General features: G+C 52.3%; 8 protein-coding genes across 8 annotated transcripts; 5 read left to right on the forward strand and 3 right to left on the reverse strand.

Annotated features, from left to right (window-relative positions):
* Positions 1–45: 45 nt before the first annotated feature.
* PV06_01563 (uncharacterized protein) lies at positions 46–1,985 on the forward strand. Its single transcript, XM_016402171.1, has one exon. It carries the CDS (start codon positions 212–214, stop codon positions 1,727–1,729), a length of 1,518 nt encoding a protein of 505 aa, XP_016266068.1. The 5' UTR covers positions 46–211; the 3' UTR covers positions 1,730–1,985.
* PV06_01564 (uncharacterized protein) lies at positions 1,986–4,284 on the reverse strand. Its single transcript, XM_016402172.1, has one exon. The coding sequence runs from the start codon at positions 4,179–4,181 to the stop codon at positions 2,274–2,276; it is 1,908 nt and encodes a 635-aa protein (XP_016266069.1). The 5' UTR covers positions 4,182–4,284; the 3' UTR covers positions 1,986–2,273.
* Positions 4,285–4,488: 204 nt separating this feature from the next.
* Positions 4,489–6,073, reverse strand: PV06_01565 (uncharacterized protein). The gene has a single exon (XM_016402173.1). It carries the CDS (start codon positions 5,959–5,961, stop codon positions 4,528–4,530), a length of 1,434 nt encoding a protein of 477 aa, XP_016266070.1. The 5' UTR covers positions 5,962–6,073; the 3' UTR covers positions 4,489–4,527.
* A 255-nt stretch (positions 6,074–6,328) lies between these two features.
* PV06_01566 (uncharacterized protein) lies at positions 6,329–7,597 on the forward strand. The gene is made up of 2 exons (XM_016402174.1): positions 6,329–6,429; positions 6,543–7,597. The coding sequence occupies exon 2, from the start codon at positions 6,628–6,630 to the stop codon at positions 7,408–7,410; it is 783 nt and encodes a 260-aa protein (XP_016266071.1). The 5' UTR covers positions 6,329–6,429; positions 6,543–6,627; the 3' UTR covers positions 7,411–7,597.
* On the forward strand, positions 7,593–9,073 carry PV06_01567 (uncharacterized protein). Its single transcript, XM_016402175.1, has 2 exons — positions 7,593–8,759; positions 8,807–9,073. Exon 1 carries the CDS (start codon positions 7,842–7,844, stop codon positions 8,643–8,645), a length of 804 nt encoding a protein of 267 aa, XP_016266072.1. The 5' UTR covers positions 7,593–7,841; the 3' UTR covers positions 8,646–8,759; positions 8,807–9,073.
* A 189-nt stretch (positions 9,074–9,262) lies between these two features.
* PV06_01568 (uncharacterized protein) lies at positions 9,263–11,552 on the reverse strand (the record flags this gene model as incomplete). Its single annotated transcript, XM_016402176.1, has 2 exons — positions 9,263–11,360; positions 11,419–11,552. 2 exons carry the CDS (start codon positions 11,550–11,552, stop codon positions 9,263–9,265), a joined length of 2,232 nt encoding a protein of 743 aa, XP_016266073.1.
* A 318-nt stretch (positions 11,553–11,870) lies between these two features.
* PV06_01569 (uncharacterized protein) lies at positions 11,871–13,487 on the forward strand. Its single transcript, XM_016402177.1, has 2 exons — positions 11,871–12,094; positions 12,153–13,487. The coding sequence occupies exons 1-2, from the start codon at positions 12,087–12,089 to the stop codon at positions 12,688–12,690; spliced, it is 546 nt and encodes a 181-aa protein (XP_016266074.1). The 5' UTR covers positions 11,871–12,086; the 3' UTR covers positions 12,691–13,487.
* Positions 13,488–18,385: 4,898 nt separating this feature from the next.
* On the forward strand, positions 18,386–25,685 carry PV06_01570 (uncharacterized protein). The gene is made up of 4 exons (XM_016402178.1): positions 18,386–18,803; positions 18,862–22,249; positions 22,296–23,813; positions 23,864–25,685. The coding sequence occupies exons 1-4, from the start codon at positions 18,628–18,630 to the stop codon at positions 25,232–25,234; spliced, it is 6,453 nt and encodes a 2,150-aa protein (XP_016266075.1). The 5' UTR covers positions 18,386–18,627; the 3' UTR covers positions 25,235–25,685.
* The last annotated feature ends 246 nt before the right edge of the window (positions 25,686–25,931 follow it).

Genomic DNA, 25,931 nt, shown 5'->3' on the forward strand with positions numbered 1-25,931 from the left:
CATGCAGCCTGGCGCAGTCAAACATACAAAGCTTCCCTGTTGATCACTCTCCATCACTGTCACTGTCACTGTCACTGCCACTATCTCAGGTACCAGCAGCCTACATTCCAGTACCTACTAGGTAGGTATCTACTGCTCCTCAGGATCATCTGAGTAATTGTTTACACCCTTTGCCGCTGCCCCTACCTCTATCAAACATACTTCTTCCAACATGGTACGCAAAACATCCTCCGGATTCTTTACTTCGATCCATGAAGACGTCCCTCTCCATGTCTCTCGAGGTTACAACCGCATGGGACAGCACGGTGAATACTCTCCTCCGTCTTCGCAGAGATATTTTAGCCCTGAGAAATACACCCAGCCGTACCTCGATTTCATGACCAACAACCCCACCGTCTTTCATGCCGTCGAAGCCTTGACAAAGAGACTAGAAGAGGCAGGATACCGTTATTTGTCGGAGAGGGATCACTGGAACCTCGCGCCTGGGGGGAAGTACTACACGAAACGAAATGGGAGCGCGTTTATCGCTTTTGCAATTGGCAAGGACTACCTAGATGGCGAGGGCATGGCCATAGTCGCCGGGCACATCGATGCACTCACTGCCAAGGTCAAACCCGTGCCGAAACTGCCCACCAAGGCTGGCTATGTCCAACTGGGAGTCGCCCCTTATGCCGGAGGCATGAACATGACGTGGTGGGACCGTGACCTGGGCATCGGTGGTCGGGTCCTCGTCCGTGGCAAGGATGGCAAGATCAGGGAAGAGCTCGTCAAGCTGGACTGGCCCATCGCCAGAATCCCGACCCTCGCACCTCACTTTGGCGCAGCCGCCTCGGGGCCCTTCAACCTCGAAACAAACATGGTACCCATCGTGGGCCTCGACAATTCTGATCTCTCGGGGGAGCAGAAGCCGAGCCTCGAACTCCCGGCCGGGACGTTCGTCGCCAGTCAGCCGGAGCGACTGGTGCGGGCCATCGCCGGACAGATGGGGATAGAAGACTACACGTCCATCGTGAACTGGGAACTCGAGCTCTTCGACGTGCAGCCTGCCCAGTTGGGTGGCCTGGACAAGGAATTCATCTTTGCCGGTCGGATCGACGACAAGTTGTGCTGCTTTGCCGCCGTCGAAGCCTTGCTGGCCTCTTCCGACAAGACATCCCAGGGCATCGTCAGGATGGTGGCTTGTTTCGATGACGAAGAAATCGGGTCGTATCTTCGTCAGGGTGCCCGGGGCAACTTCATGTCCAATGTGATTGAGAGGATTGGCCAAAACTTTTCCATGACGACGTGCTGCGGACCCAACCTCCTCGGCAGGTGCATGGCCAATTCCTTCCTCGTCTCGAGCGACGTCATCCACGCCGTCAACCCGAACTTCCTGGGGTCCTATCTCGAGAACCACTCGCCCAGATTGAACGTCGGTGTTTCCGTGAGCGCCGACCCCAATGGCCACATGACCACCGACGCCGTCTCGACCGCGCTCCTGTCCCGGATAGCGGAAAAATGCGGCAGCACGCTCCAGGTCTTCCAGATCCGAAACGATTCGAGGAGTGGCGGCACCATCGGACCCATGACGAGTTCCAAGCTGGGCTGCCGTGCCATCGACTGCGGTATTCCACAGTTGAGCATGCACTCGATCCGCGCGACCACGGGCTCTCTCGATCCTGGTCTGGGAGTCAAGCTGTACAAGGGGTTCTTTGACCATTACGAGGAGGTTGACAAGGAGTTTGCATGATTTGTCTGTCTGCCGGGTAGACAGCGGGGGTTCAAGCTGTAAACAAACCTTTTTTTTCGACTACTATGAAGGAGCAGAAAAGAACTTTGATTGAGATTCTTTGTCACCACCCAAACAGCTTTCGGGAGGTTTTCGGTCATGATAGATGTACTCATAGACACAGATAGATACCTAGCTATGGTACCTAGGTAGGTAGACGATAGCGACTCGAATCGATGCTCGTAAAAACGGATAAAGGAAGACTCTGAAATTGCTCGAGAGGAGATCATATATATTGTAACTCCAAGACACTGCTAGTAGCTACCTAGGTATACACAGACATAAACATCATGAATTCATTTTTCCAAATCGTCATCTCAACAAAATACATCACCGTCGAACCACCAAAAAGAGCAAGAGTAAGTGAGTGGAGACTGTCCAGACGACAAAAGTATTTAGGTAGTTGTTACGATCCATGAATTCCCCAGAACGTGGTCAATAGACCCTTGTCGCAGGGGTCTTGGATCAAAAAGGATAATACGAGACATCAAGGGCTGAGCCTCGATCATGTCCAAAACCAGCCACCTCGTTTAGGTTGCTCAGTGGAGTTCTCGGTTTGCCCCTGAGTTGCTCCGTCTGTAGTCTCTTGACGTTGTCTTTCTGACCTCGGGATGGAACCATGCCCTTCGCCGTCTTCGGAATGAAATGAAGCGGCGGGAGCTGTTCCGGTCTCAAGCTGTTCATTCGCCTGGGCTCCGTAAAGAGGTCTGGGCTGAGCAGCTGGGCCATGGCTCACATCAACGCTCTCCTCGGACTCTGTGGTCCCATCGGCAAACCGTCGGTTGAAGATGCGTTTGGTCTCGACGGAGCCATCCGGAAGCGTCCGTTGACTGATGGACGTTGTTGTGCCGACAACCTGATTTTCAGTCCCTCCCTGATTGATGGATGATGAGAACGAACTTTCAAAGGCGTGGGAGAAGGCTGTCGACCGCACTTGCTCAGAAACGACCTCGGCGTCTTGCGTCTGTCTGGATTCTTCTCCTCGCTCGTCAACAGTCTCTGGTGCCATGCTCTCGAAGTCTCTCTGCGCTTCTTCGGCAGCCGACACAATTGCATTGGCGGCCGACAAAACGCTGCTAAACATGGGTGATGTTGCAATGGTTTTTGTCACATTATCGCCCATCTCGTCAAGAAATTCGCTCACTTTCCGTCCCAAAAGAAGCGAAGACTGTCCGGCGAATCCATCGTGCCACCCGTAGCGTTGCCCTTGCTGTCGGGCACGAGTCTCGGCGTCAACTGAACGCCTGATCAGCATTCCATCGTGATTGAAAGCCCAGCGAGGGCCCAAGCTCCCTCGATAGACCATATCATGGATCCAAGTACTCGGAGTGCGCCAAGTCGAGTAGTCTCTGTCCACCATTCTGCCGGTTTGTTGTAGGCTGATGAGGTCTTCAAACGCATCTGCCCAGGGGAGCTGTTTCGCCAACCTCTCATTGAACTCATGATGGCGTGGCGATGGCTCGAAGAATCTTGGCCTTGAGATTCGGAATGGTACGTCCTCGGCATCATGTAGTTGTACCTCATACATCCTCGGTTGAGAGGGATTGCAAAGGTATATCGGGGAGTACTTGTTCAACATGAGCCAGGGCATGGTGACGGAAGTGTCGTCGAAGGGGTCCATAGACTTGGTAGAGAACATAGTATAGGTGACAGGCTGAGACGATCGTTCCTCGCACTCAAGTGAAACTCGTTTGGAGTCGTCCTTATCCCTGCCTTGCTCGATCTTTCTGCCATCCCAGCCAAATGACGAGAACCACGACTTTGATCGTTGTCTAGGTGTGTCGTCGGAGCCTGACTGTATTCCTGGCGCGTTCGGTGCAAGGCTATCATGCTCTGAGGTTTCGTAAGCATCCAACTCTGTCCTTGCTTGCTCATTCCTGTTGCGCCATGCATGACACTTGGGTCGACCTTGTAAGTGCTGGCTGCCATTCGACGCCGGGCATTTGGAGGCCGCATCTCGAGCCGACCATGGTGTAATCTGTGGCAAAGATTGTGTGGATTCCTCGCTGGATTTCTCGGCGTCCTCCATGCGTCTCATGCGTTCGCGATGCTGTCTCATTTGCTCAATACGTTCTGGGATGTTGTTCTCGAGTCTCTGTGTCAATCTCTGCATGAGTCCTTCGCGGTTCTGTCTCCATTCCTCCATCTCCTGTTCGATCTGCTTGCGCCATCCTTCTTCCCGTTCCTGCCTCTCCCGTATCATATCCTCAAAGTGTCTGTTGCTCTGAAATCCAAGGAGACGAGGTATACCTTGGAACATCGATGAGAACTGTTCATCGGCAAATCGACGGAACTGTATGAAGGGATTGTCATCGTCCCTATTTGATCGAGGGAAGGGTGTCTGGTAGGTGGGGAAAGGATCCAGAGGAGGTGGGATCGAGTTGTCTTTACTGTTTTGAGGCTTGTCAGGCATGGTAGATGGCAAGGAGTATAGCACAGTCTAAAGGACAGAAGATAAAGAAACAGAGATTACTGGTGTAGGACAGGAGAGAAGTAATGAGAGGAATCGATGTTGCCTGAGTCGAGTTGATGATGCGGGGAAAATGGTGACATGTTTCGGGCTTCATAAATATAGATAAATATAATATCTTTATCAACACATCCTCGGAATTGCAATCAAATTCAACTCCGTTACATTCAACCCTCGTAATGCGTGCTGTGTCAAACTCAACCTTGGAATATGGCTTCATACTATTTTACATATAGGAAGGAGTAGTGATAGGTGAACGCAAGCCCAATTTCGTCGATATCAGCCTCCCTCATAGTCGTGCCCGCTCAGGGACCTCGTCCCAAGCTTCATCAAATCCAGCATTGCGTACCCAGTGCGGCTCGCCTGTCTCAACTGAATCAATGGCCATGTGACCTAATTTCAGCCATACATCATCTCCCTGAAGAACGAAGACATCCTCAGACTGCCCTTCATATGGTTTGCAAACCTCATGTCCGTTGGCGAGAGCTCTTACCAATTTGCTAGCATGTCCATCGTCAGGGAATTTGTCGACTCTGCGTATGATCTCCGCCCATCCGTCTTGGGGATGCTGCGGTTTGTAGTTCTTGATCTCTTCTGTCAACAATTTCGGGCATCCTCTGGAGACATACATTGCTAGATCGAGTCGACCTTTCCATTCCAGAAGCCTGCACTTGTTCTCCGTACTCAACCATGGTTCGTCCAAGAATGCTGAAAAGAATATGGAGCAGTTGACGGAATGCATGTAGAAGAAGTCAAACTTGACTTGTTTGCCTGGACGCTGGGCACCGGCAGCAAAATACACAGCAGCGTTAATCATCTCCGCGGTTTTTTGCTGTAGTTCTTCCGGTTCCACGGTCCATTGAGAAGCAATATCTGTCATTTCTTCAGCAGCTCTGGCGAACACCCCATCTCGGAGCTTGTTGCCGTCTTCAGCATGGGCAGAGTTTCGGAGCTTCTCATTTGCACGAGTCTCGTGTATCAATTGTACCAGGCTCTTGGAGGATCGGTTTTGTTTGGCGGCCTTCTCAGCTGCATGGAGGAATTTACCAGGCCAGTCGTCATGGACAGCCGCTTGTGCAAGAGCTTCAATCATGATGGCTGGCTGCTTGAATTCCACCCCAAACCCCAAATGGATCAATGGGTGCAGGAAACCTGCAAACATGCGGACTAACATTCTCTCGGAGTGCTCAGTGCGAGCAAAAACATGTTCGTTGAGGACCTTTTCCCACCCTTTCTTCTCGATTTCTCCTTGAAAGAAAACCTCGTAGTCGTGGAAGTACTGCGCTTTCCCCAGAGAGCTGTTGAATCCCTCAGGATCAGACATTTTTTGCACATTTCCTGTGTCCACAGGAGGAAGCTTTCGCTGGTAGCCTTTGTTGAAATCGAACGCATGTTGCAATTCTTCTGATGTGGCACCGAGAGCATATATCGTTAAGAGATGATGAGCAATGTGATTGTGGAATCCGGAAGCATTGAAGAAGATATGGAAAGCATCCGAGTTATACTGGAGCAATTTGCTTCCAGTATCGGATGATTGTTGTGAGATGTTCGGAACATGGTAAACACCTGCATGAGAAGGATCGAGTTCAATGTGGGCCTCTGTGGCCATTTTTCGCCTTCCAAAGATTAGTGAGTGCTGATGACGGTGAAGAGGCCGGCTAAAGGTTGGTGAGCACAGGATATGCGATGAGCGAGTCACTGAGGGAGGGACTCGAAAAGACATCCGTATAGATGGGCTCGAATCACTTATATACACCTCCGTCTCACCCAATGCAGAGACAAATAAGCTAGTAGGGTACTTGTGAGGGGTCAACAATGCCACACTGTGATGGCCCTTCTGACCACGCCAAATGAGGTCACATATGATAAGAGGGCGAATTGGAACAGTCCACCAAGCAAAATCCGGGGAAGCCTTTTGAGCTGTTGGTGGTTGGTTTTGTCAGCAATAGACACTCGGCTCCGGGGTCAGATAGGTCCGAATATACGAGTACGAGAGAACTTGCGAATAACGTGGAGTGAGATACTCGGTGGATCTTGATGATCCGAGCAACCAATTGTTGGAGGAATGTCTCAATAAATTCCACCAGACACTCCTGCCACCGCTTTGTCGAATCAATAACCACCTCAAAGAATGTCTCTTGACAATTAGCGGGTACTTTGGTGATAAGATAGCCTTGTGCGCAATTCAGAGGTGTGTGTGCGAACTACCTATCGCCCTTCGTAGAGTGTCCAATATTGGAGATGCATGAGGCATGACTCGATAACGTCATCATCCTTACCTAACATGGGGAGGCATCTTATTAGATTCCTCGCTAGAGTGGCACGATAATCAACATCTGGGATCTCTGGGTGTCGAGTCAGCAACTATCTCATCTTCCCAGGACGGTCGATGCCTCGGGCACTGGTGAAGCGAAATCTCCGCTCAATATCAATTCTGTCAGGCCTGTTGTCCAACAAGAGCATGGAGAATGGAGGCATGCCGATTCGAAACTATGTGCCATCAAATCCTGACGGCCCATTTCCTTACTCAACTGCAGACTTGACACCTCAAGATGCCGGAAACGACTCTCATTTTTATGCCGCTCCTCGGTTTGTGACGCATATTGACGACAACGCCATCAATACCCTTCGCAAGTATTACCAACAAGTCCTGCCTCGGAAGGGGCGAATTCTCGACTTCTGCAGCAGCTGGATCTCACACTACCCGCAAGTCGTGGTGCAGGCGGCATCTGCGGGACATCTCGAAGTGCTGGGATCGGGCATGAACGAGAGAGAACTCGATAAAAACCCGGTACTGACATGTCGGTCTGTTCAGGATTTGAACCAAGATCCCGAGGTGCGACTGGCTGGGAGTGATGTCAGCCAGCTCGACGCCGCCACTTGCGTAGTATCCATTGACTATCTCACGAAGCCAGTAGACGTCCTGAAAAGTATTCGACGGCGAACAAAGTCAGGGGGCAAAATACACCTCGTCATCTCAAATCGATGTTTCCCGACGAAGGTGGTGGATCGGTGGCTCAAGGTGAACGAAGATGAGAGACTGAACATGGTCGGCGACTATCTGTGGTGGAGCGGCTGGAGGAACATTGAGATCCAGACGCTGGTTGAAGGCTCATTCATGCACGATCCTCTCTGGGTCGTAAGAGCAGAGAATGAGGGTGAGGATGTTTGAGAGTCCGCAAGGCTGAGCAGAAGGAATGGCAGTGAATTCCTTGATTGGCTGGGAGGGTGACTACACGTCCCGGAATAACATCGGCAGCACGCGGCAAGGCTGTGAAGCCTCAACGGAGTTTTAACGTTGTTGGTGCCTGAAGATCGCCGAATCAAGACTCACGAAGTCGTCAGGCGACGCGTCGTTGACTTCATGTCTCACCGATTCCTGACTGTTTCTGTGGTGCAAGTGACAAGTGAATTGATTCGCGCCTGACCTTCCCATCTTAGGCGTCGACCATTGTCAACATTTACCGTCTTCAACTCTCCGCCTTCATATTCCTCATCTTTCTCTCTCCCCACCCCGTTCAACCATGCTCTCCTCCCTTACGCCCTCCTACTGTTGTACTCTTCTATCCCTTCGGCCAGAATGAAAGATACGACCACCTCATAATGGCGCAGCCGAGCCAAGGGTCTGATTTCTTGTATACTATCATGTCTCCCGAAGTTATCTTTACGCTCCCCGCAATCTCTGCCGTCATTGGCGTGATCATCTTGGATCAGACATCCGGGAAGCACACCTGGCATGTCGAGGATATTGAAAATCTACCCCGTCCCTTTTCTTTCTTTGCTCCTATTCTGTCCTACATCCTTCCCACATTCCGACTTCCCATGATCCAACAGGGTCCATCCGAACCAGATGCCGTACAAGTCGCCTCTCTTCTCGCCCAGCGTCTTACGGCAGACTTGGTGCCAGACATCATTGACATGGCCGAGCTCTGGGTGGATATCCCCCTAGCCTCGAGCAATTGCAAAATGAGAGTCACCGAGAATGAAGCTGGAAGAATCTATCTCCTCGCCGACATCCCTTCAACGTTTCCTCCCCACGCTCTGCGCAGCCTGACCTTTCGAGTCACCTCGCGTGACCAAGGATGGAGCGAGACGGCTTTTCACTACACGTACAAAGAAAGCTGGACCTGGTTTGAAGTCGCCATTCTACCACCTGGCACAGATGAATCTCAAGGCCCTTTCACAGGCAGACACATCATCACCAACATCAATGCTGACTTCGAGTGGCACACCCACGATGTCACCTGGAGGTACGATGATGAGAACGAAGATATCAGAGACATTGTCAGAAGCTTGAAACCTGGCTACAAGGTTGCCATCTGTGCTTGGGCTCGATATCGGAACTGGGTCAATCGAGTGCAAAGTGCCCGTATCGACTGCCAGGTGCATGCTGTGAGGAGAATGTGACTTCTGCTCTCAAAGCAGAGCATCGTAACCGAAGAATACGGTTCGATTGCCGCACAATCACACCGACAGACAAGGTTGACAGGAAGAGCATTGCAGACCTGGTCTGCTTCAACTGTGGTGGGAGCTCTTCCTTATTTGACAGATTGCTGACCATGATCCAGACCTTTACCACAAAACCCTACCTCTTATCCCCTCAGTCTTTCGAGGCTGACTCGACATCACCAAACAGTTGACGAAAATGCAGAATTAGAGTACCGGCAGGAGGGTTATGATGTGTGCGCTAGTCAGCGGTAATAATATTGAAAAGGACGGGCGAAGAAGGATTGATGAGTGTAGCCGCATCAGCAGCAACAGGTTTTAGAGCTTGTCGAGTTGGACGCAATCGAAGTTAATGATGGTGTCTATGAAAACCAGGGCTGGAAGACGAGGTGTTCTGTTTGTTTCGAGCACTCATAAATGACAATATTTCGTTAATGGCCACGGCTATGAACCGAAGGCATACAAAAGGTTGATCTCTTCTCACTTCTATATTTTTAAGTCTCATTGTGATCATGCTTTACTCGTGCACTGATCGACGCTCATTTGTTTTGCCTTCCAACTGATTATCCGAGCCTGCATCACATATCGCCTCCCACCACTCCCCCTCGCCGTCCTCTCACCTCTCTGACCAGGCCTTTCGCCTCCTCGACCTCGTAGCCGTCCATGCACAGTTCCTCCGCCAATCTCTCCGCCCGATCCAGATCGCCCGTCCTGACACTCCGGCGCGCGAGCCACAGGCGGGCCTTGGACGTGGTCGCCGTGGTTCCAGTCCCGAAGCCGTCCCGGTTCGCCTCCGGCTCGTCGGCGTCGCGATCGTGGCCGTCTTCGTCTCCTTCGCTGTGATCCGAAGACATTATCTCCGTGTCGTCGTCCCCGTCGCCTGTTCCAACGACAACATCATCGTCGACCGCAGCCTCCGCTGTAGATACCGTACGGCGCCTGGCCTCTTTTCGGGCTCTCTTTCCCGCCGATATCTTGTCCCCCCGAGACGGATCTTTTACCACGCCGCCACCTACTTCTTGCGCGACACACAACTCCATGTACTTGGCGGCCTCGGCGTCGCCCGACGCCCCGGCTTTCCGTTCACAAAGCAGCGCGATCTGATAGAGCGTGTCCGGGTCGAGGAGTTTTCTGGATTGCGTCGCCTGGAGCCCCTTGCCCTTGCCGGCCGTCGAAAAGCTGCCTTGCGTGCTTCCCGCGTCATCGAAATACGTCCCCGCAACCAAGGCTCGCTTGAAGGCCTGAATGGCCTGGTCCAGCCGGTCCATCTTCGCGTAGCATGACCCGACGGCCTGCCACATTTTGGGGTCGTACGGTCTCAAGCCCGCGGCCCGCTGGTAGTAGAAGAGAGCGTAGAAGCCCATGTCGAGCACCTCGTACGCCTGACCTAGACCGTACCAGGCGCGGTAGTCTTTGCGATTGACATCCACGGCGCGTCGATAGGATTCGATGGCCGCATGCGTATTCTTGAGCTCGACGTACTCGTGGCCCATGAGGGTCCAGGCAGCGAGGAAGTTTCGGTCCAAGGTCAATGCACGGCGGAAATACATGACGGCCTTCTCGTGCTGCGAGCAGAGAGAATAGTAATTGCCGACAACGCAGCAGGTTTCGGGTCTGAATTTGTCAATGGACGTGGCAAGGTGGGCCAGGAACGCAAGGCGAGTTCTATCGGCCATCACGTAGAGAATGTTGGAGTAATGGTCCAGGCCATCCAGGCGCTGAGGATGCGTGACCAGCAGGTCCTCGAAAATGGAGGCCGCGGCATCATAATCCTTCGCGTGATAATGGAGGGTCGCGAGCTGGGTGAGCAGAAAGGTTGATGTGGGAAAGTAGGACAGGAGCGTCTGGAGGTAGGAGACGGTCGTGGACTGATCCGTGGTCGAGAAGAGCTCGACGGATGCGACGGCCTGGTACATTATAGACATGATATTGGAAGGGAGGACAGACGGGGTTGTAAGTTGTGTAGAGAGCTCATCCACGGAGGCCAGGAGAGAAACGAGTTCTTCCCAGGCGCCCCAATGGTAGGGATTCAGCCGGACAGATCGCAGAAGCCACTGGTGTGCGAGAGACTCCTGCCGTGACCTGGACAACACCACGCCATAGAGGTATTCTAGCCACCCTTGGGAGCGCTTCAGTGTCGGATCTGCGGCGTCGCGGTTTCGAAAATATGCCTCCAGGCCGCGGGCTAGGGACGGCAGCTCTCGATTCGCAGTCTGTCCTCCATCGGCAGGACCCAAGACCATTTCAGTTTCTTCTTCCTTGCGCTTCTCCCCCGACAGGTAGCGTGCATAGAGGGCCAGAAAAAGGGATTTCTGGCTTAGGTGTGGATATGGGTTGGCAGTCGTCGAATCCGCCTGTTTTGTCTTACTCTTGTATCGAGAAGGCGTTGACATGGGTGTTCGACTTTTTTGCTTGTCAAAAATTGCAAGACCGCCTGCTGGGATCGCTGGCGGGAGGAAAACGGCGGCACTTCTGTCGAACTCTTTGGTGTCGAACAAAGCCTTTGCAAGCAGATACTTGGGCGCTTCCTTGGCCTCCAACATTGCTTCCTCCGGATCATCGTAGCTCGTAGAGAATACGCGGTATGAAGATTGGACATTGTTCGTATCTCGCATCTGGGAATCGTCGTCGTCATGGTCATGGTCCTCTGGAAGTGAATTGAGGAGTTCGGCTGCCCTATAAGAGTCAACGCTCTTGCACAATTGTTTCCCAAAGTCATGGGATCGATGTTTACCATTTGGCCGACTGATACAAGCAACGCTCAGAGCATTTTATAGAGACTTCAGTCAAACGATCTCGTAGTTCCGAGACCACCTCCGCGTCGACCTCACCATTGGAACCAAAACTTTCATTGCGGTGTTGCGACATGGTTGCGCATTGTTCTAGCGAAACTGGGGGCTGACCATCGGGTATTGTGTGTCGGTTCGACAACAGGCAAAGTCCCCGGATCTTGATGTCCTTTAGCACTCGCTCTCGCTGGACTCTGGGAAAGTAGTGTGATCGTTCCAACTCGAAAGACGCGTCGCGGGGAAAATAGTTCTCCGCAATACCATAACGGCGCTCGTACGTACAGATACTCGACCAAGGCTGAAGGATGACAACGGATTTTGCCTAGCGCAGCCTCGTCTTTTGTCGTTGTGTCCCGATATCCTGGTCGCCTGCTGTACGGATGGCAACACCCGATACACCATTTGAACAAATATTGCGGAAGAGAGTAACACCTGGAGTAGGCTACTTGTTGCAACTACTCCTCGAAACTGTCTTGTCCACAGACTCCGATAGCTGCGACCCTCGAGTATTCGCAACTACATCTCTACGTCCGCGCCTCGACCAACCAACATACTTTGCAGCTGCAGACACTTCACGATCCTCGTGCCGCTTCTGTGGCAATAAGACTTCACGATGTCTACGTACGTATACATACCAAAATTCTCTGGTTGCAAATTGCTCTTCTGACTCGCGCAACAGAAACCGGTACTCATCGCTCAACCGACGAGCCGCTCCTTCCTCCGCTCTGTTCCAAGACTATCCAGGTTCCCGGCCGTCGTCCTCTTCCTCCCCTCGCCCTGGATACGCCTATAATTCACAGCCGGACCGACCTGCGTCCTCATCATCGCCGTATCTGAACCCATATGCTTCTACGAATGGCAGCACGCCTCATGAATCCAATTCCTCCTTCCGCTCCGCCACGCCCAATTCAAAAGGCCAATACTCTACGTCTGTACTCGAGGAACTCGAGGCGCAGAACGAAATCAGTGCCACAAGCCTTCTGTCGCAGAAGGTCTCACAGTTGAAGACGCTCACCATCGCTATTGGTGACGAAATAAGAGACTCGAGTACCCTGGCCAGCCAGATCAATGATACTTTTGAAAACACTGGTGTGCGGTTACGCGGTACGATGAGGAGAATGCTTCGGATGGCCGAGCGGACGGGGGTAGGGTGGAAAGTGTGGGTGTTGTTCTTTGTGGCGGTATGGGCACTCTTCGCGTGGGTATGGTTGTTTTAAGCACGGCCAGACCGTTCGAAGCAGCAAACACACTACATTTAGCAGGAGGGGGTCGACGTGAACTGTTCCCAGGTTTTGGATGAAGTGGGCGCCGCACAAGTTAACATCCAACATCCTAACTAAGGGTGCAATTCTTTTGCCGTTCAACGACAAGACAAGGCTCACCACGCAACCAAAAGATGCCCCTGTTCAAAATGGACGCAGTTGTCCAGACACTCAAGCAGTGACGGCGAAAGAATCGATCACGACCTTGACATCATAATAATCGATTTCTCCTGCTTATATGACCAACATTTGAAGCTTGTATTAGCTTCTTGTACACTATCAGAAAAGTTCAGGCTCAAGCGTTTGGCGTTGGGGGTTTTCATTCATCAATTTATATTTTACCGGACACCCTCGTTTACGACAACGCGATCAAGTATTGCCGGAGGCGAAATGAGAAGGAGACGATGCAGGGTACCTATTGGACGTGTCAGCCAATAAAGACTTATCATCTTCTGCCAGAGAAGGATCAGACGTGTCTGATGTTTTCGGAAGAAGTCCAACTCTAGGTATGAGTATGGGAAGCAACATATATTACTTTTCGAAACCACCTCTCCCTCTCTCTACAAGTATAGGCCTTTGGAGCGTGTATGAAGCCCTAGGTTGAAAGGCAACGCATATAATCGTTGATCGCTCTGTGGAAGGTTGATGGAGGAAGGATACGACACGTTACTCGATCTGTGAGGGAAATATAATGTACATTCAGTTTTCTACTAGGTATTCTTTGTATCATGTATCATACACGGCATCATAATCATAATCTTAGGGTGAAATCAATGATCCCCCCCCTATTTTTCTCATGACCATTGTCATAGTTTCGAGTGGCGAGTCTGTACTCATATGCCAGGTCTTCTTTATTGAGCCGCCCTTCTCCTGGAGTTCAAGAAGCGGCCACTTCGTCGCTGGCCTTGGGCTTGGTCCTGGCCGCCACTTTGATTCACGGGCGTACTCGTACTCGATTCAGCTCCGGTGTGTCCATGTCCATGTCCAGGGCCAGGCATGCCGGGTGACGGAGTGAACAAACCGCCACTACTGGACAAGTTGACAGCAGCACTCGCACCTGTCGTCGTCGTGGTAGCTGCAGGTCCTCTCCTCGCTGCTCGTCCGAACAAGGTACGCCTCGCGCTGCCGCCCACCGCGGCGGCTGCACCGTCAAGCCAGGCTCGAGCGGCCGTCGCCCGTGAAGGACTACTCTCACCTGCGCCGTTTCTTCTACCACTTCCTCGCCCGGGTCCGGATCCTGGCGCGCTGTCAATCACAGTGGCATGACCACCGCCAACACGAACCGTAGGTCGTGCGTGCGCTCCAAAGGCTGGTCCCGTCGACGACGCGAAGGGATCGTCATCTTCTTCCCTCATATCCTCGTCGCCGTCCAAGGGAGTGTCCAACATCGCAGGAGTGTGCACGTAGTGAGGTTGCGGCGGCCGGACTTGGGCGCCTCTATGTCGGTTTCCGGACAGCAGGAGGCCGGCAGACTCGCGGGAATACGCGCCGCCCGTCATGGAGACATCGGGGGTCGACCTGTGAGTGTTGGTCATTCCCGATCTCGCGTGCGGCGAGGCGATCCAGGAGCCCGAATCCCGTGAGGCAGACGCGCGCGTCCGGCCTCCGACGGCCCTCTGCGGCTGTGGAGGATGCTGTCGTCCCAGACCACCCACCATCCGCTCTCCTGGTTGTTCCTGTCCAGCCGGCACGATGGAAATGTCCATTTCGCTCTCCTCGGCTTCCGTGTCGGTATGTTCCCATTGGCCCTCGTCGGCGTCGGGCACGTCGTCGTCCAGGTCTCTTTCGCCTTCCATGCCCATGTTTTGCTCGTCTTCAAAAATCTCATCCTCGTCGAGCATCGCATTGGCCAAGTCTTCCGCCTCTTGTTCGTCGTATTCGTACTCACTGCCGGGCACCGGGACGCGCACACCGGCGATGTGAGCGTGCCTGACGTTTCTTGCACGTACAAGTTGACCACCGTCCTCGTCGCTGTCGGGCTCTCTCCTAGTATCATACACCCACGCCTGGCTTTGATCCTGAGCCTCGTCTCCGTCCTCGTCGTTTTCGTTCTCGGCGTCATCGTCCCCGTCATCTTCGGCTTCTGGAACGTCATCATCCAGGTCACCCTCCATATCGAAGCCCGTGTGCATCATGGCCTCGCTGTCTTCGTCCTCGACCCACCCGTCTTCTTCGCCGTCCTCATCTTCCTCATCCTCGTCCTCGTCCTCTTCTGCGTCAGGGATGTCCCCGTCCAGGTCCCTGTCGTCTTGGGTTTCCCCGAGGGCATCCCTTTCCGCCAGCCGCTCTTGTTCTTCCGCCTCCAATGCCAAACGTTCTTGCAGCTCGACCTCGCGGAGCTGCTTCTCCACCTCTTCGCGTTCGAGCTCCTCTTCCCGCCTGCCGAGCATCGTCTTTGCGCAGCCGGCGGGCTTGAGCCAGCTGTAGCCGTACATCGCTATGGCCATTTTCCGCTGCACGATGGTCCTCTCGTCCATGGCCAGGGTCGCCAAGTTCGTATTGCGAGCCATCGCGGCTTGGGTTTTGTTCCGTCTGGCATGATTGGAAGGGTGGTGCGGTGGCTGTTGACTTGGTTCGAACGATGAAGACGAGGGTGGTGCAGGGAGGAGGGAGGAAGATGGCGGGGGACAAAGAGGGAGTGTCGTTGTGAACATCATCTCGTGTTATGTCGTTGTAGCTACAGTATGAGCATTTCTGAACTACTGTTGAGACGTGCATTAGTTGAAATTCAAGGATCAATTGGTATTGTTTACATGCTATTACTCCAATACAGTATCGAGATGTAGAAAATCAATGCGGGGAAATATCTATTCTGAGTAGAGAAACAGGGTGCAATGCCTCTCACCAGTAGTACTTGGGAAGATTTCGACTGACTACATCATACATCGTTTGGGAAATCGTATTGGACGACTCAACTTTTGCTAAATTGCCTGTGTCATTGAGATGAGACTCAAGAGGGAGGTAGGTTGACAGCATCATTGGGACGTGGTGCCCAGCTTCATCATACGAATGACTTTCCTTACGCTGGTCAAGAATCTTCGATCGGCTTCCCACAGAGTCTGATTGTACATCCAATTTTGGAATGCCAAAGCCAACCTGAAAATGTGTGCTTGAAAATAACTACGGGTAGCACCGGCGCAGCCTGGTTGAAGCAGATCCTTTCCTAGGCCTTTTTCAAAAACAATGTGCATGACTGAACGGCAAGTTCTTCTTCACACTCAACCTTCACATCGACGTCGACATACCTTGTCTTCAGGCACCAGCCACCTCGATACTAACCAGGGGTGCAAGTTTTTCCTCATCTCGGTGGACGAGTCCTTCAACCACAGCTTCGTCTCTCACATGGGGCCCACACCCGATCAGCCTCTGACATTCCGTAACCAATGCCAGCTTCATCAAGGGGGCAATTGCCCGTATAAGCACGAAGATCACATGGGACACCCACGTTAGTAGATTATCCCTTGACACAGATACCTCAGTGCTTTCTCTGGGGATCAGGAACCGGTTCTCCCCGAGTATAAACCATGCTGTGAAACCGTCCACGAGCTTTGGTCATGGAGCAAAACAAATTTCCATGTGTCGACGAAATGGGTGAGACGAGGCTCCCGGCCGACACCCGAGAAGTTAGGATTTTTCCAGTTATCGTACCGAGTACTACGACACTACCAGAAGCACTACCGAATGCACCACCATAGGTACAATACATGTCCCGATGGCGGCCCTGAATATCAGGCTATAACACGATGAGAGCCACCAAAGCCAGTAAAGAAGGGCCTGTTTCAATGCACCAGTTCGCAAGTTCAGGACATGTGAAAAATCTTAAAATTGGTTGTTTGTGTGTGGGTGGGTGGAATGTCAAGATCAGCCCATCTGTCCGAGGAGACAAGACACAGTCAAGCCCTCTTCACTCTGGATCGAGAGTCTGGATACGCGGTGTCGAATACCGAGAAAACGGGCCAGGGGTCTGGAAATCTTAGCCAGATGGGCCAATGAACAAATCTGGATTACTCCCTGGCATGCGGCCTGAAGTCAGAGTGATGTGGGTAGACAGGCCTAGGGTGCTCGGTACAGACAATACTGTAAACAATGTTATGCAGGGCCGTGGAGCCGAGTCTGAGCAGCCTTTTTAGGCACTGGAGATCTTGGGCACTGGAGTTCCGACGTCGGCAGCCACTGGAGAAGTAAATATTACGAGTACATATGTAGGACTCTGGTATCCATACACGGCACTCGTCGACAGTCGCCTTTACGTAGTTAGCATTCCTTACCTATTAAGCTTATCTGACTGAGGGAGGGTCCATGCCCGCCGGTACTCGCCCTGTACAGTATGTACAAGTACCAGTGACGATGCCGAATTTCCTTTACGAGAAACAGTTGATCGGCTAATCCTCTGCTATTCTGGCTATAGCGACTGGTTAGTCCACTACTGCGTTACGCTCCCCAGTTCGACACATGGCGGCCCTTCCGTTAATGCAGCCTATCTGATTTGTTAACGCACAAATGCAATACGGGGTTGTAAAGAATTATCCGAGCGTGGGGTGCAGGTCGCTGACACTCAGGCTGTGAGGAACAATAATGCTTGAAGTAGACATCTTGTCCCGGTGGTAGGGATTTTGTAGTGATGATTTGTGATGTTTTCAGCAGCTTCTGTACTGCTCGGTGTTGTGAGGCTGCCGAGTTGGGGCGATGGGAGTGTTGGCTGTCCAGCTGACACTTGCTGACCTGACCGTGTACAAGGAGAGGATGCAGCCAGAGAAAAATTTTCTTTTCGCTAGCTGGCAGCCTATTTACCGGGCGACACCGGAAAGAGTTGAGCACGAAGCACGCAGAAGGACGAAAACATACGGAGGAACAGCAGAGGCCGCGGTCAATGCCGAGGTGGACACTGCGCAGTTCCCTCCTTTCGTGTACCAATAGCAGGGAACGGGGGGGACTGGAGTACAGAGTCGAGGAAACATTCGTGCGAACAATGTAGGCGAAGCGAAGAAAAGATCCTTGCATCTAGATTGCGGTGGAGAGATGCAGCTCGCGCGCGCACGCAGTATGACACACAGAAGCAGCAGAGAGTAGCAGGTGATGGTTCTTCAGTCTTTGCACTTTGTACAGACAAACACAGGCCGGTAGCGGCGAAATCTTTTCAGTTGCTCCAATGAAAATGGTAATCAAAGTCAAAGAAGCCGTCATGATTGGCCACGGCGACTCTTATCAGCACATGCAAGATGATGGAGCTGGATGCGGCGGATGGAGCCTCGAGCTTGAAGAGGAGAAGCCACGAATTATAATGGAGCTCGCCCGTGCTGCATGATGCCCTTTTCCCCCACCTCCGTCCATCATAACTGTAAGCTACAGGGAGTGAGTAGGAGGAGAGGGAGAGGAAGAGGCACCAAGGGCGGTATGCCATGGCGGTCTTTGCTTCTGAGATCAACCTTAACGCACTCTTGGCCGTATTCGTAGGCGTTCTTCGTACCGTGGAGTCTTCCGTGCCTGTGCTCGTCCTGTTCACCAACTCCGCCGTACGTTACTAGGTAGCTAACACCAAGGCTGTGAATGGCTCAAACACTCTGAGAAAGTCTGGTGCAAGCAAAAAAAAACCCCACACCCAGATTCAGAGCCCAATTTATTCTTTTCCTTCTCTTGTCCACCCAATTCTTCCATTTCTTCTTGTTCACCACGCTCCCAGCTCCCAGTCTGCCACTGTCTATTCGCCATCCTCAGACTCAATCCTGCCATCGCCGGAGCTCGACCTACATAGAGACAGCCTTCCTGCTGCCGAGTAAGCCCCTCCCTCACCGTGCCTTACTCTCCCTCCCATCGACCGATCTGACCGTAGTCGCCACCTCCCTTCCTCCTTATTTCACCCGTGAAAGAAAAGAGTCGCCCGTCGACCATAGGATGGGCCTGTCAACGGTGGAATCACACAAGCAAGAGAACGAAACACCAGAGGTTCAGGAAGAGTATACGCCATACCAGCCCGAGAAGGGCTATGGATGGGGCGAGGCTTTGCCTGAGAAGCAAGGTCTTTACGACCCTAGCCTCGAGAAAGATGCCTGTGGTGTAGGCTTTGCTGCGTAAGACGCTCCGACGTCCCCGTTCGTCCGATGCCCTGTTCTGACAATTCTCTCACAGGCATATCAAGGGCAAGCCAAGCCACAAAATTGTTAGCGATGCGCGCAATCTACTTTGTAACATGACCCATCGGGGTGCGGTCGGCTCAGATGCACGAGATGGCGATGGTGCGGGTGTCATGAGCTCGATTCCTCATAAATTTTTCGTCAAGAATTTCGCTCGCGAGGTCGGCGTAGAGCTGCCTCCCCTTGGTCAATATGCCGCTGGAAACTTGTTCTTCAAGCCGGATACTGAGATGCTGAAACATGCCACCCTCAGCTTCGAGGAAGCCGCTCAATCCCTGGGCCTACGCACCCTCGGCTGGCGAGAAGTCCCACGCGACTCTACCCTCCTTGGTCCCGCTGCCCTCTCACGAGAACCTATAATCCTGCAACCTTTTGTCGTCCTTGCCTCTGCCTATGGAACCGGCAATAAGCCCGACATCACAGACCCCGAACAATTCGACGATGTCGAATTCGAGCGCAAGCTGTACATCCTGAGAAAGACCGTCTCGCATGATCCCCGGTGGAAGCCGTGGTTCTATGTGTGCTCCCTGAGCAACAGAAACATTGTGTACAAGGGTCAGCTGGCTCCTGTGCAAGTCTACCAGTACTATCATGATCTCGTATCCGTAGATTATGAGGCTCACTTCGCCCTCGTCCACTCGCGGTTTTCCACCAACACTTTCCCCTCCTGGGATCGGTCACAGCCCCTCCGGTGGCTTGCCCATAACGGAGAAATCAACACGCTACGCGGTAACAAGAACTGGATGAGAGCCCGTGAGGGTGTCTTGAAATCCGACCTCTTCGGTGAAGATCTTGAGAAGCTGTTCCCCATCGTTGAGGATGGTGGCTCCGACTCTGCTGCTTTCGACAACGTGCTTGAGCTGCTTGTCATGAACCGTGTTCTTTCTCTTCCCGAAGCAGTTATGATGATGGTGCCAGAGGCATGGCAGGGTAACACAGCCATGGATGCTGGAAAGGCTGCCTTCTACGAATACGCAGCCAACCTCATGGAGCCTTGGGATGGCCCAGCTCTCTTCACCTTCTCTGACGGCCGGTACTGTGGTGCCAATCTCGACAGAAACGGTTTGAGACCCTGCCGGTACTATGTCACTGACGATGATCGCATCATCTGTGCCTCAGAGGTCGGCACAATTGCAATTGAACCCGAGAGAGTCATCATCAAGGGTCGTCTGCAGCCCGGTAAGATGCTTCTAGTGGATACGGAAGCTGGACGCATCATCGATGATGCCGAGCTCAAAGCCACCGTCGCCAACCGTCAACCTTTCCAGCAGTGGCTCGACAAGAGCCTCATGAAGATGCCGCAGATCTACGAGGCACTGGCCAAGGAGTCTGATTTGAGCTCTAAACTCACCGAGTCTTCCGTCCAAGAGGATGCTAGGCTCAAGGCCTTCGGCTACTCCTTCGAACAGGTTAGCCTGCTGCTTGCCCCCATGGCTGCTGATTCTAAAGAAGCTCTGGGTTCTATGGGTAATGATGCACCTCTTGCGTGTCTGGCACAGCAACCACGACTACTCTATGAGTATTTCAGACAACTTTTTGCTCAGGTCACAAACCCTCCCATTGATCCCATCAGAGAAGCCATTGTCATGTCGCTAGAGTGCTATGTCGGCCCTCAAGGCAATCTCCTAGAGATGGACGAGTCTCAGTGCGGCAGACTACTACTTCCGTCACCAATCCTGGAAACCGAGACCTTTAACGCTCTCAAGAACATCAACAGTTATAACAAGGACTGGTCTGTTCGTGCAATCGACATCACTTTCGAGAAGTCTTCTGGTGTCGACGGCTTCATGAGCGCCCTTGACAGCATCTGCGATGCCGCAACCACAGCCATCGAAGAAGGGGACAAGATCATCATCTTGTCTGATCGAGCCACAAGCGCAGAACGAGTGTCCGTCCCTACCCTTCTTGCCACCGGCTTGGTTCACCATCACTTGGTGCGCAACAAGTGGCGATCTCGAGCTGCTATTATTCTCGAGACTGCCGAGGCCAGGGAAGTACACCACATGTGTGTTCTCCTCGGTTATGGTGCCGATGGTATCAACCCATACCTCGCCATTGAGTGCATCCTCAAGCTCAACCGCGAGGGAATCATCAAGAAGAAGCTTACCGACGAACAACTGATTGCAAACTACAAAGCTTCTTGCGATGGCGGTATTCTCAAGGTGATGAGTAAGATGGGTATTTCCACTCTTCAGTCCTACAAGGGTGCGCAAATTTTCGAAGCTTTGGGTATCGATGACACGGTGGTCGATCGGTGCTTTGCTGGCACCGCCACCCGCGTCCGTGGTATGACTTTCGAATTGATTGCCGAGGACTCGTTTGCTTTCCATGAGCAAGGGTACCCTTCACGGCATGTTCGGGACATCCCAGGTCTCCCTGAAACTGGTGAATATCACTGGCGTGACGGCGGTGAAAACCACATCAACGACCCTGTCAGTATCGCCAACATCCAGGATGCTGTGAGGACTCACAACGACAAATCCTACGAGGCTTATTCGCTCTCTGAGTATGAGCAGATCAAGAACTGCACCCTTCGAGGCATGCTGGACTTCGACTTCGATCAGCGCCAGCCAGTCCCCATTGACCAGGTTGAGCCATGGACAGAGATCGTGCGACGATTCGTAACAGGTGCCATGTCATATGGCTCTATCTCCATGGAGGCACATTCTACGCTGGCTGTCGCCATGAACCGCCTCGGCGGCAAGTCCAACACCGGTGAAGGTGGTGAAGACCCCGAGCGCAGTCTCAAGATGGAAAACGGAGATTCCATGCGGTCGGCTATTAAGCAGATTGCCTCGGGTCGTTTTGGTGTCACCTCGAACTACCTTGCAGACTCAGACGAACTTCAGATCAAAATGGCTCAAGGTGCGAAGCCTGGTGAAGGTGGTGAACTTCCCGGACACAAGGTTTCCGAACCTATCGCTCGCACAAGACATTCGACTCCTGGCGTCGGTCTTATCTCGCCTCCACCTCATCACGATATTTACTCGATTGAGGACTTGAAGCAGTTGATTTATGATTTAAAGTGCTCAAACCCTCGTTCCAGAGTGTCTGTCAAGCTGGTGTCTGAGGTTGGTGTCGGTATTGTCGCAGCTGGTGTCGCGAAGGCCAAGGCCGATCATATTTTGATCTCTGGTCACGATGGTGGTACTGGTGCTTCTAGATGGACTGGTATCAAGTATGCCGGACTTCCATGGGAGCTGGGTTTGGCCGAAACTCACCAGACTTTGGTTCTCAACGATCTTCGAGGTCGAGTCATCGTCCAGACTGATGGGCAGATTCGAACCGGACGTGACGTTGCCATTGCCTGTCTGCTCGGTGCCGAAGAATGGGGTTTTGCAACCACACCACTCATTGCGATGGGCTGCATTATGATGCGCAAGGTAAGCAACGACGTTCCCCAACGCTTGACCGTGCTAACATATTTAGTGTCACTTAAACACCTGCCCTGTAGGTATTGCCACTCAGGATCCTTTGCTTAGGAAGAAGTTCCAAGGTACCCCAGAGCACGTCATCAACTTCTTCTACTATATCGCCAACGAGCTCCGTGCGATCATGGCTCAACTTGGTTTAAGAACTGTTAATGAAATGGTTGGCCGTGCCGAACTCTTGAAGGTCCGCGAGGATCTTCGCTCGCGAAAGACTGAGAATCTTGACCTCTCACTCATTCTTACACCAGCTCACTCAATCCGCCCAGGTGTTGCCACCTACAACGTCCGCAAGCAGGATCACAAGTTGCACACTCGTCTTGACAACAAACTAATCTCAGAGTCAGAACTTGCGCTCGAGAAGGGTCTGCCTTGCCGGATTGAAACTGACATTGTCAACACCGACCGCACACTGGGCGCGACCTTGTCATACCAGATCAGCAAGCGATATGGTGAGGCCGGCCTGCCCCAAGATACCATCCACGTCAATATAAGAGGCTCAGCTGGTCAATCTTTCGGCGCTTATCTTGCTCCCGGTGTCACCCTGGAACTAGAGGGTGATTCCAACGACTATGTTGGTAAGGGTCTTTCTGGTGGTCGTCTGATTGTCTACCCACCGCGCAGCGCTGTCTACAAGGCCGAAGAAAATATCCTCATTGGCAATGTCTGTCTCTATGGCGCCACCAGCGGTACATGCTACTTTAGGGGTGTCGCTGCTGAACGCTTCGCCGTCCGAAACTCTGGCGCCAACGCTGTTGTTGAAGGTGTTGGTGACCACGGATGTGAATACATGACTGGTGGCCGTATCGTTGTTCTAGGAAGTACCGGGCGCAACTTCGCTGCCGGTATGTCTGGCGGTATTGCATATGTTCTTGACATGAACCAGGATTTCCATTCCAAAATCAATATGGAAATGGTCGAAGTCTCTGGCGTGGACGACCCATCTGAGATCGCTTTCCTTCGAGGCATGATTGAGGATCATCATCACTACACCGGCTCCGAACTCGCAGCCCGCATTCTCTTGGAGTTCAACCGTGCTCTTCCACGTTTTGTCAAGGTGCTTCCCACGGACTACAAGAGAGTGTTGTTGGAGCAAGCAAAGAAGGCGGAAGAGGCCAAGAAAGCCGAATATCCTTTACCCTTGCTACCTGGCAATCCTGTGCGTAACCTGCACCAAGAACAACGCAACGCAGCGCAAGACAAGGAATCTAAGCAGAAGAAGGTTGACATGCTCGATATCGAGGAAGGTATCAACGGCGACGCGGACAAGGCCAAACAGAAGGCGGCACTGGTGCTTGACAAGACTCGTGGTTTCATGAAGTACACTCGTCGCAGTGAGAAGTACCGCAACGCTAAGACCAGAGTCAAAGATTGGGCTGAGTTGTCATCTCGTCTCAATGAGGATGAGCTGAAATACCAGTCTGCGAGATGCATGGACTGTGGTGTTCCCTTCTGTCAATCCGAAACTGGATGCCCGATCTCCAACATCATTCCCAAATGGAATGAGTTAGTATTTCAGGTGAGAGCGCTAACGTTCCTCAACGCTTGACTGTGCTAACATATTTACAGAACCAGTGGAAGGATGCCCTCAACCGTCTTCTGATGACAAACAATTTCCCTGAGTTCACTGGCCGTGTATGCCCCGCTCCATGCGAGGGGGCTTGTGTGCTTGGTATCAACGAGGACCCCGTGGGCATCAAGAGCATTGAATGCGCCATCATTGACAAGGGTTTTGAAATGGGCTGGATGGTACCAAATCCACCTACTGAACGCACCGGCAAGAAGGTGGCTATCATTGGATCTGGCCCTGCTGGCCTGGCTGCTGCCGACCAACTCAACCGTGTTGGCCACAGCGTGACTGTGTATGAGAAATCGGATCGTTGTGGCGGTTTGCTCATGTACGGTATTCCCAACATGAAGCTCGATAAGCGCATTGTCCAACGACGAGTCGACCTCATGGCTGCCGAAGGTGTCAGCTTCGTCACAGGTGTTATGGTTGGACCTGGTGAGAAGTTCTCTCTGGAATCTCTGCGCCAGAGCAACGACGCAGTTATCATCTCCACTGGCGCCCAGGTTCCTCGAGACCTCAAGATCAAGAACCGAGAAGCCGAAGGTGTCCACTTCGCCATGGAATTCCTCCATGCAAACACGAAGTCGCTCCTTGACTCAGAATTGGGTGATGGCAAGTACATTACGGCCAAGGACAAGCATGTCATCGTCATTGGCGGTGGTGACACTGGTAACGATTGTATTGGTACCTCCCTTCGACACGGTGCTAAGTCTATCACAAACTTTGAACTTCTGCCACAGCCTCCACCGGAGCGTGCTCGCGACAACCCATGGCCTCAGTGGCCAAGAATCTACCGTGTAGACTATGGCCACACTGAAGTCAAGCAACATTATGGCAAAGATCCTCGCGAGTACTGTGTTATGACCAAAGACTTCGTCATGGAAGATGGCCGCGTTGTCGGTATCAATACCAACCGTGTTGAGTGGACCAAGTCAGCAACAGGTGCCTGGGAGATGAAGCCCAAGGAGGGAAGTGAGCAATATTTTCCTGCCGACCTTGTCTTGCTGTCAATGGGCTTCCTCGGCCCAGATGATCGCCTTTTCGAGTCCGAGATTGAGCTTGATCCACGCAAGAACATCAAGACCCCCAAGAACATGTACAACACCAACCTTCCGGGAGTCTTTGCGGCTGGTGATTGCCGTCGTGGCCAATCTCTCATTGTTTGGGGTATCAACGAAGGTCGACAGTGCGCCCGACAAGTGGACAGCTTTTTGATGCATACTGGTTCCGTCCTTCCCGTCACTGGCGGTATCGTCAGACGCGCTCAATATGACTCTGTGCCACTACCCCGTGAGCCCAAGACCCACAAGGATGGTGACATGGCTCATGCCACGGAAGAGATGAAGCGTGCACCAGAGATCAAGGCTTAAGCCTAAACCAGTCCGAGCACACAAAATAGCACGAGAATATGAGCATGAATGCAGCATGAAATTGGATCCGGGGTGGTTCTTTCGACATTTCAAAACAAAAAAAAGCTAGTCGCCGGATGACAAGCGAGGAGGAAGTCACTTTACTTTCAAATTTTCTCTTAGTGACGAAGCGTTTCAAGAATGAAAACGGGAGGCGATGCTCGCTAGACGTTATGGATTCACGGCCATCAGGTTTTTGGATGACGAACGGGGCGTGTGTTTCATTTCTTACAATCGTTCCCGAGCGACGGAGTTTCAGTCTTTATGAAATTTCACCGGTCTTTTTCGTATTGATATTTCTTTTTTTTTGAAGAAATGACCTGATTGGGGATATAAAATTGATTTTCGACGCTGCAGACTGCCAATTGGACATGTACCATTAACGAACTGGGTAGATAGCAGGTAAAAATTCAACCTTTTCAATGAAAAAGCGCACATCATTCTTTCCAGCTCCTGGAGTCCTTGAGAGAGCACATTGATGAAGTGGCGATATCATCGTCTCAATATCCTCTCGTCCTCCACTCTCCCACCACCATAGATCCATAGTCGACACGCTCTCTCGCGTCTACTCCTTTCCACTCGCCCTTTCCTCTCCCCCTTTCCCTCTAGGCCCCCTACCGCGCCGGCCGGGGAACGAAACCTCCGCGGACTTGTTGAC

This window comes from Exophiala oligosperma (assembly GCF_000835515.1).
Source record: "Exophiala oligosperma strain CBS 72588 unplaced genomic scaffold supercont1.2, whole genome shotgun sequence".
In the NCBI taxonomy this organism is placed as follows: domain Eukaryota; kingdom Fungi; phylum Ascomycota; class Eurotiomycetes; order Chaetothyriales; family Herpotrichiellaceae; genus Exophiala; species Exophiala oligosperma.

Excerpts from the sequence above, each read along its gene's own strand:
- PV06_01563 (XM_016402171.1), top strand. The coding sequence starts at position 212 with ATGGTACGCAAAACATCCTCCGGATTCTTTACTTCGATCCATGAAGAC.
- PV06_01564 (XM_016402172.1), bottom strand. The coding sequence starts at position 4,181 with ATGCCTGACAAGCCTCAAAACAGTAAAGACAACTCGATCCCACCTCCT.
- PV06_01565 (XM_016402173.1), bottom strand. The coding sequence starts at position 5,961 with ATGTCTTTTCGAGTCCCTCCCTCAGTGACTCGCTCATCGCATATCCTG.
- PV06_01566 (XM_016402174.1), top strand. The coding sequence starts at position 6,628 with ATGCCTCGGGCACTGGTGAAGCGAAATCTCCGCTCAATATCAATTCTG.
- PV06_01567 (XM_016402175.1), top strand. The coding sequence starts at position 7,842 with ATGGCGCAGCCGAGCCAAGGGTCTGATTTCTTGTATACTATCATGTCT.
- PV06_01570 (XM_016402178.1), top strand. The coding sequence starts at position 18,628 with ATGGGCCTGTCAACGGTGGAATCACACAAGCAAGAGAACGAAACACCA. Across the intron at positions 18,804-18,861 it reads TGTGGTGTAGGCTTTGCTGC|GCATATCAAGGGCAAGCCAA; the intron begins GTAAGACGCTCC and ends ATTCTCTCACAG. Across the intron at positions 23,814-23,863 it reads GGAATGAGTTAGTATTTCAG|AACCAGTGGAAGGATGCCCT; the intron begins GTGAGAGCGCTA and ends ACATATTTACAG.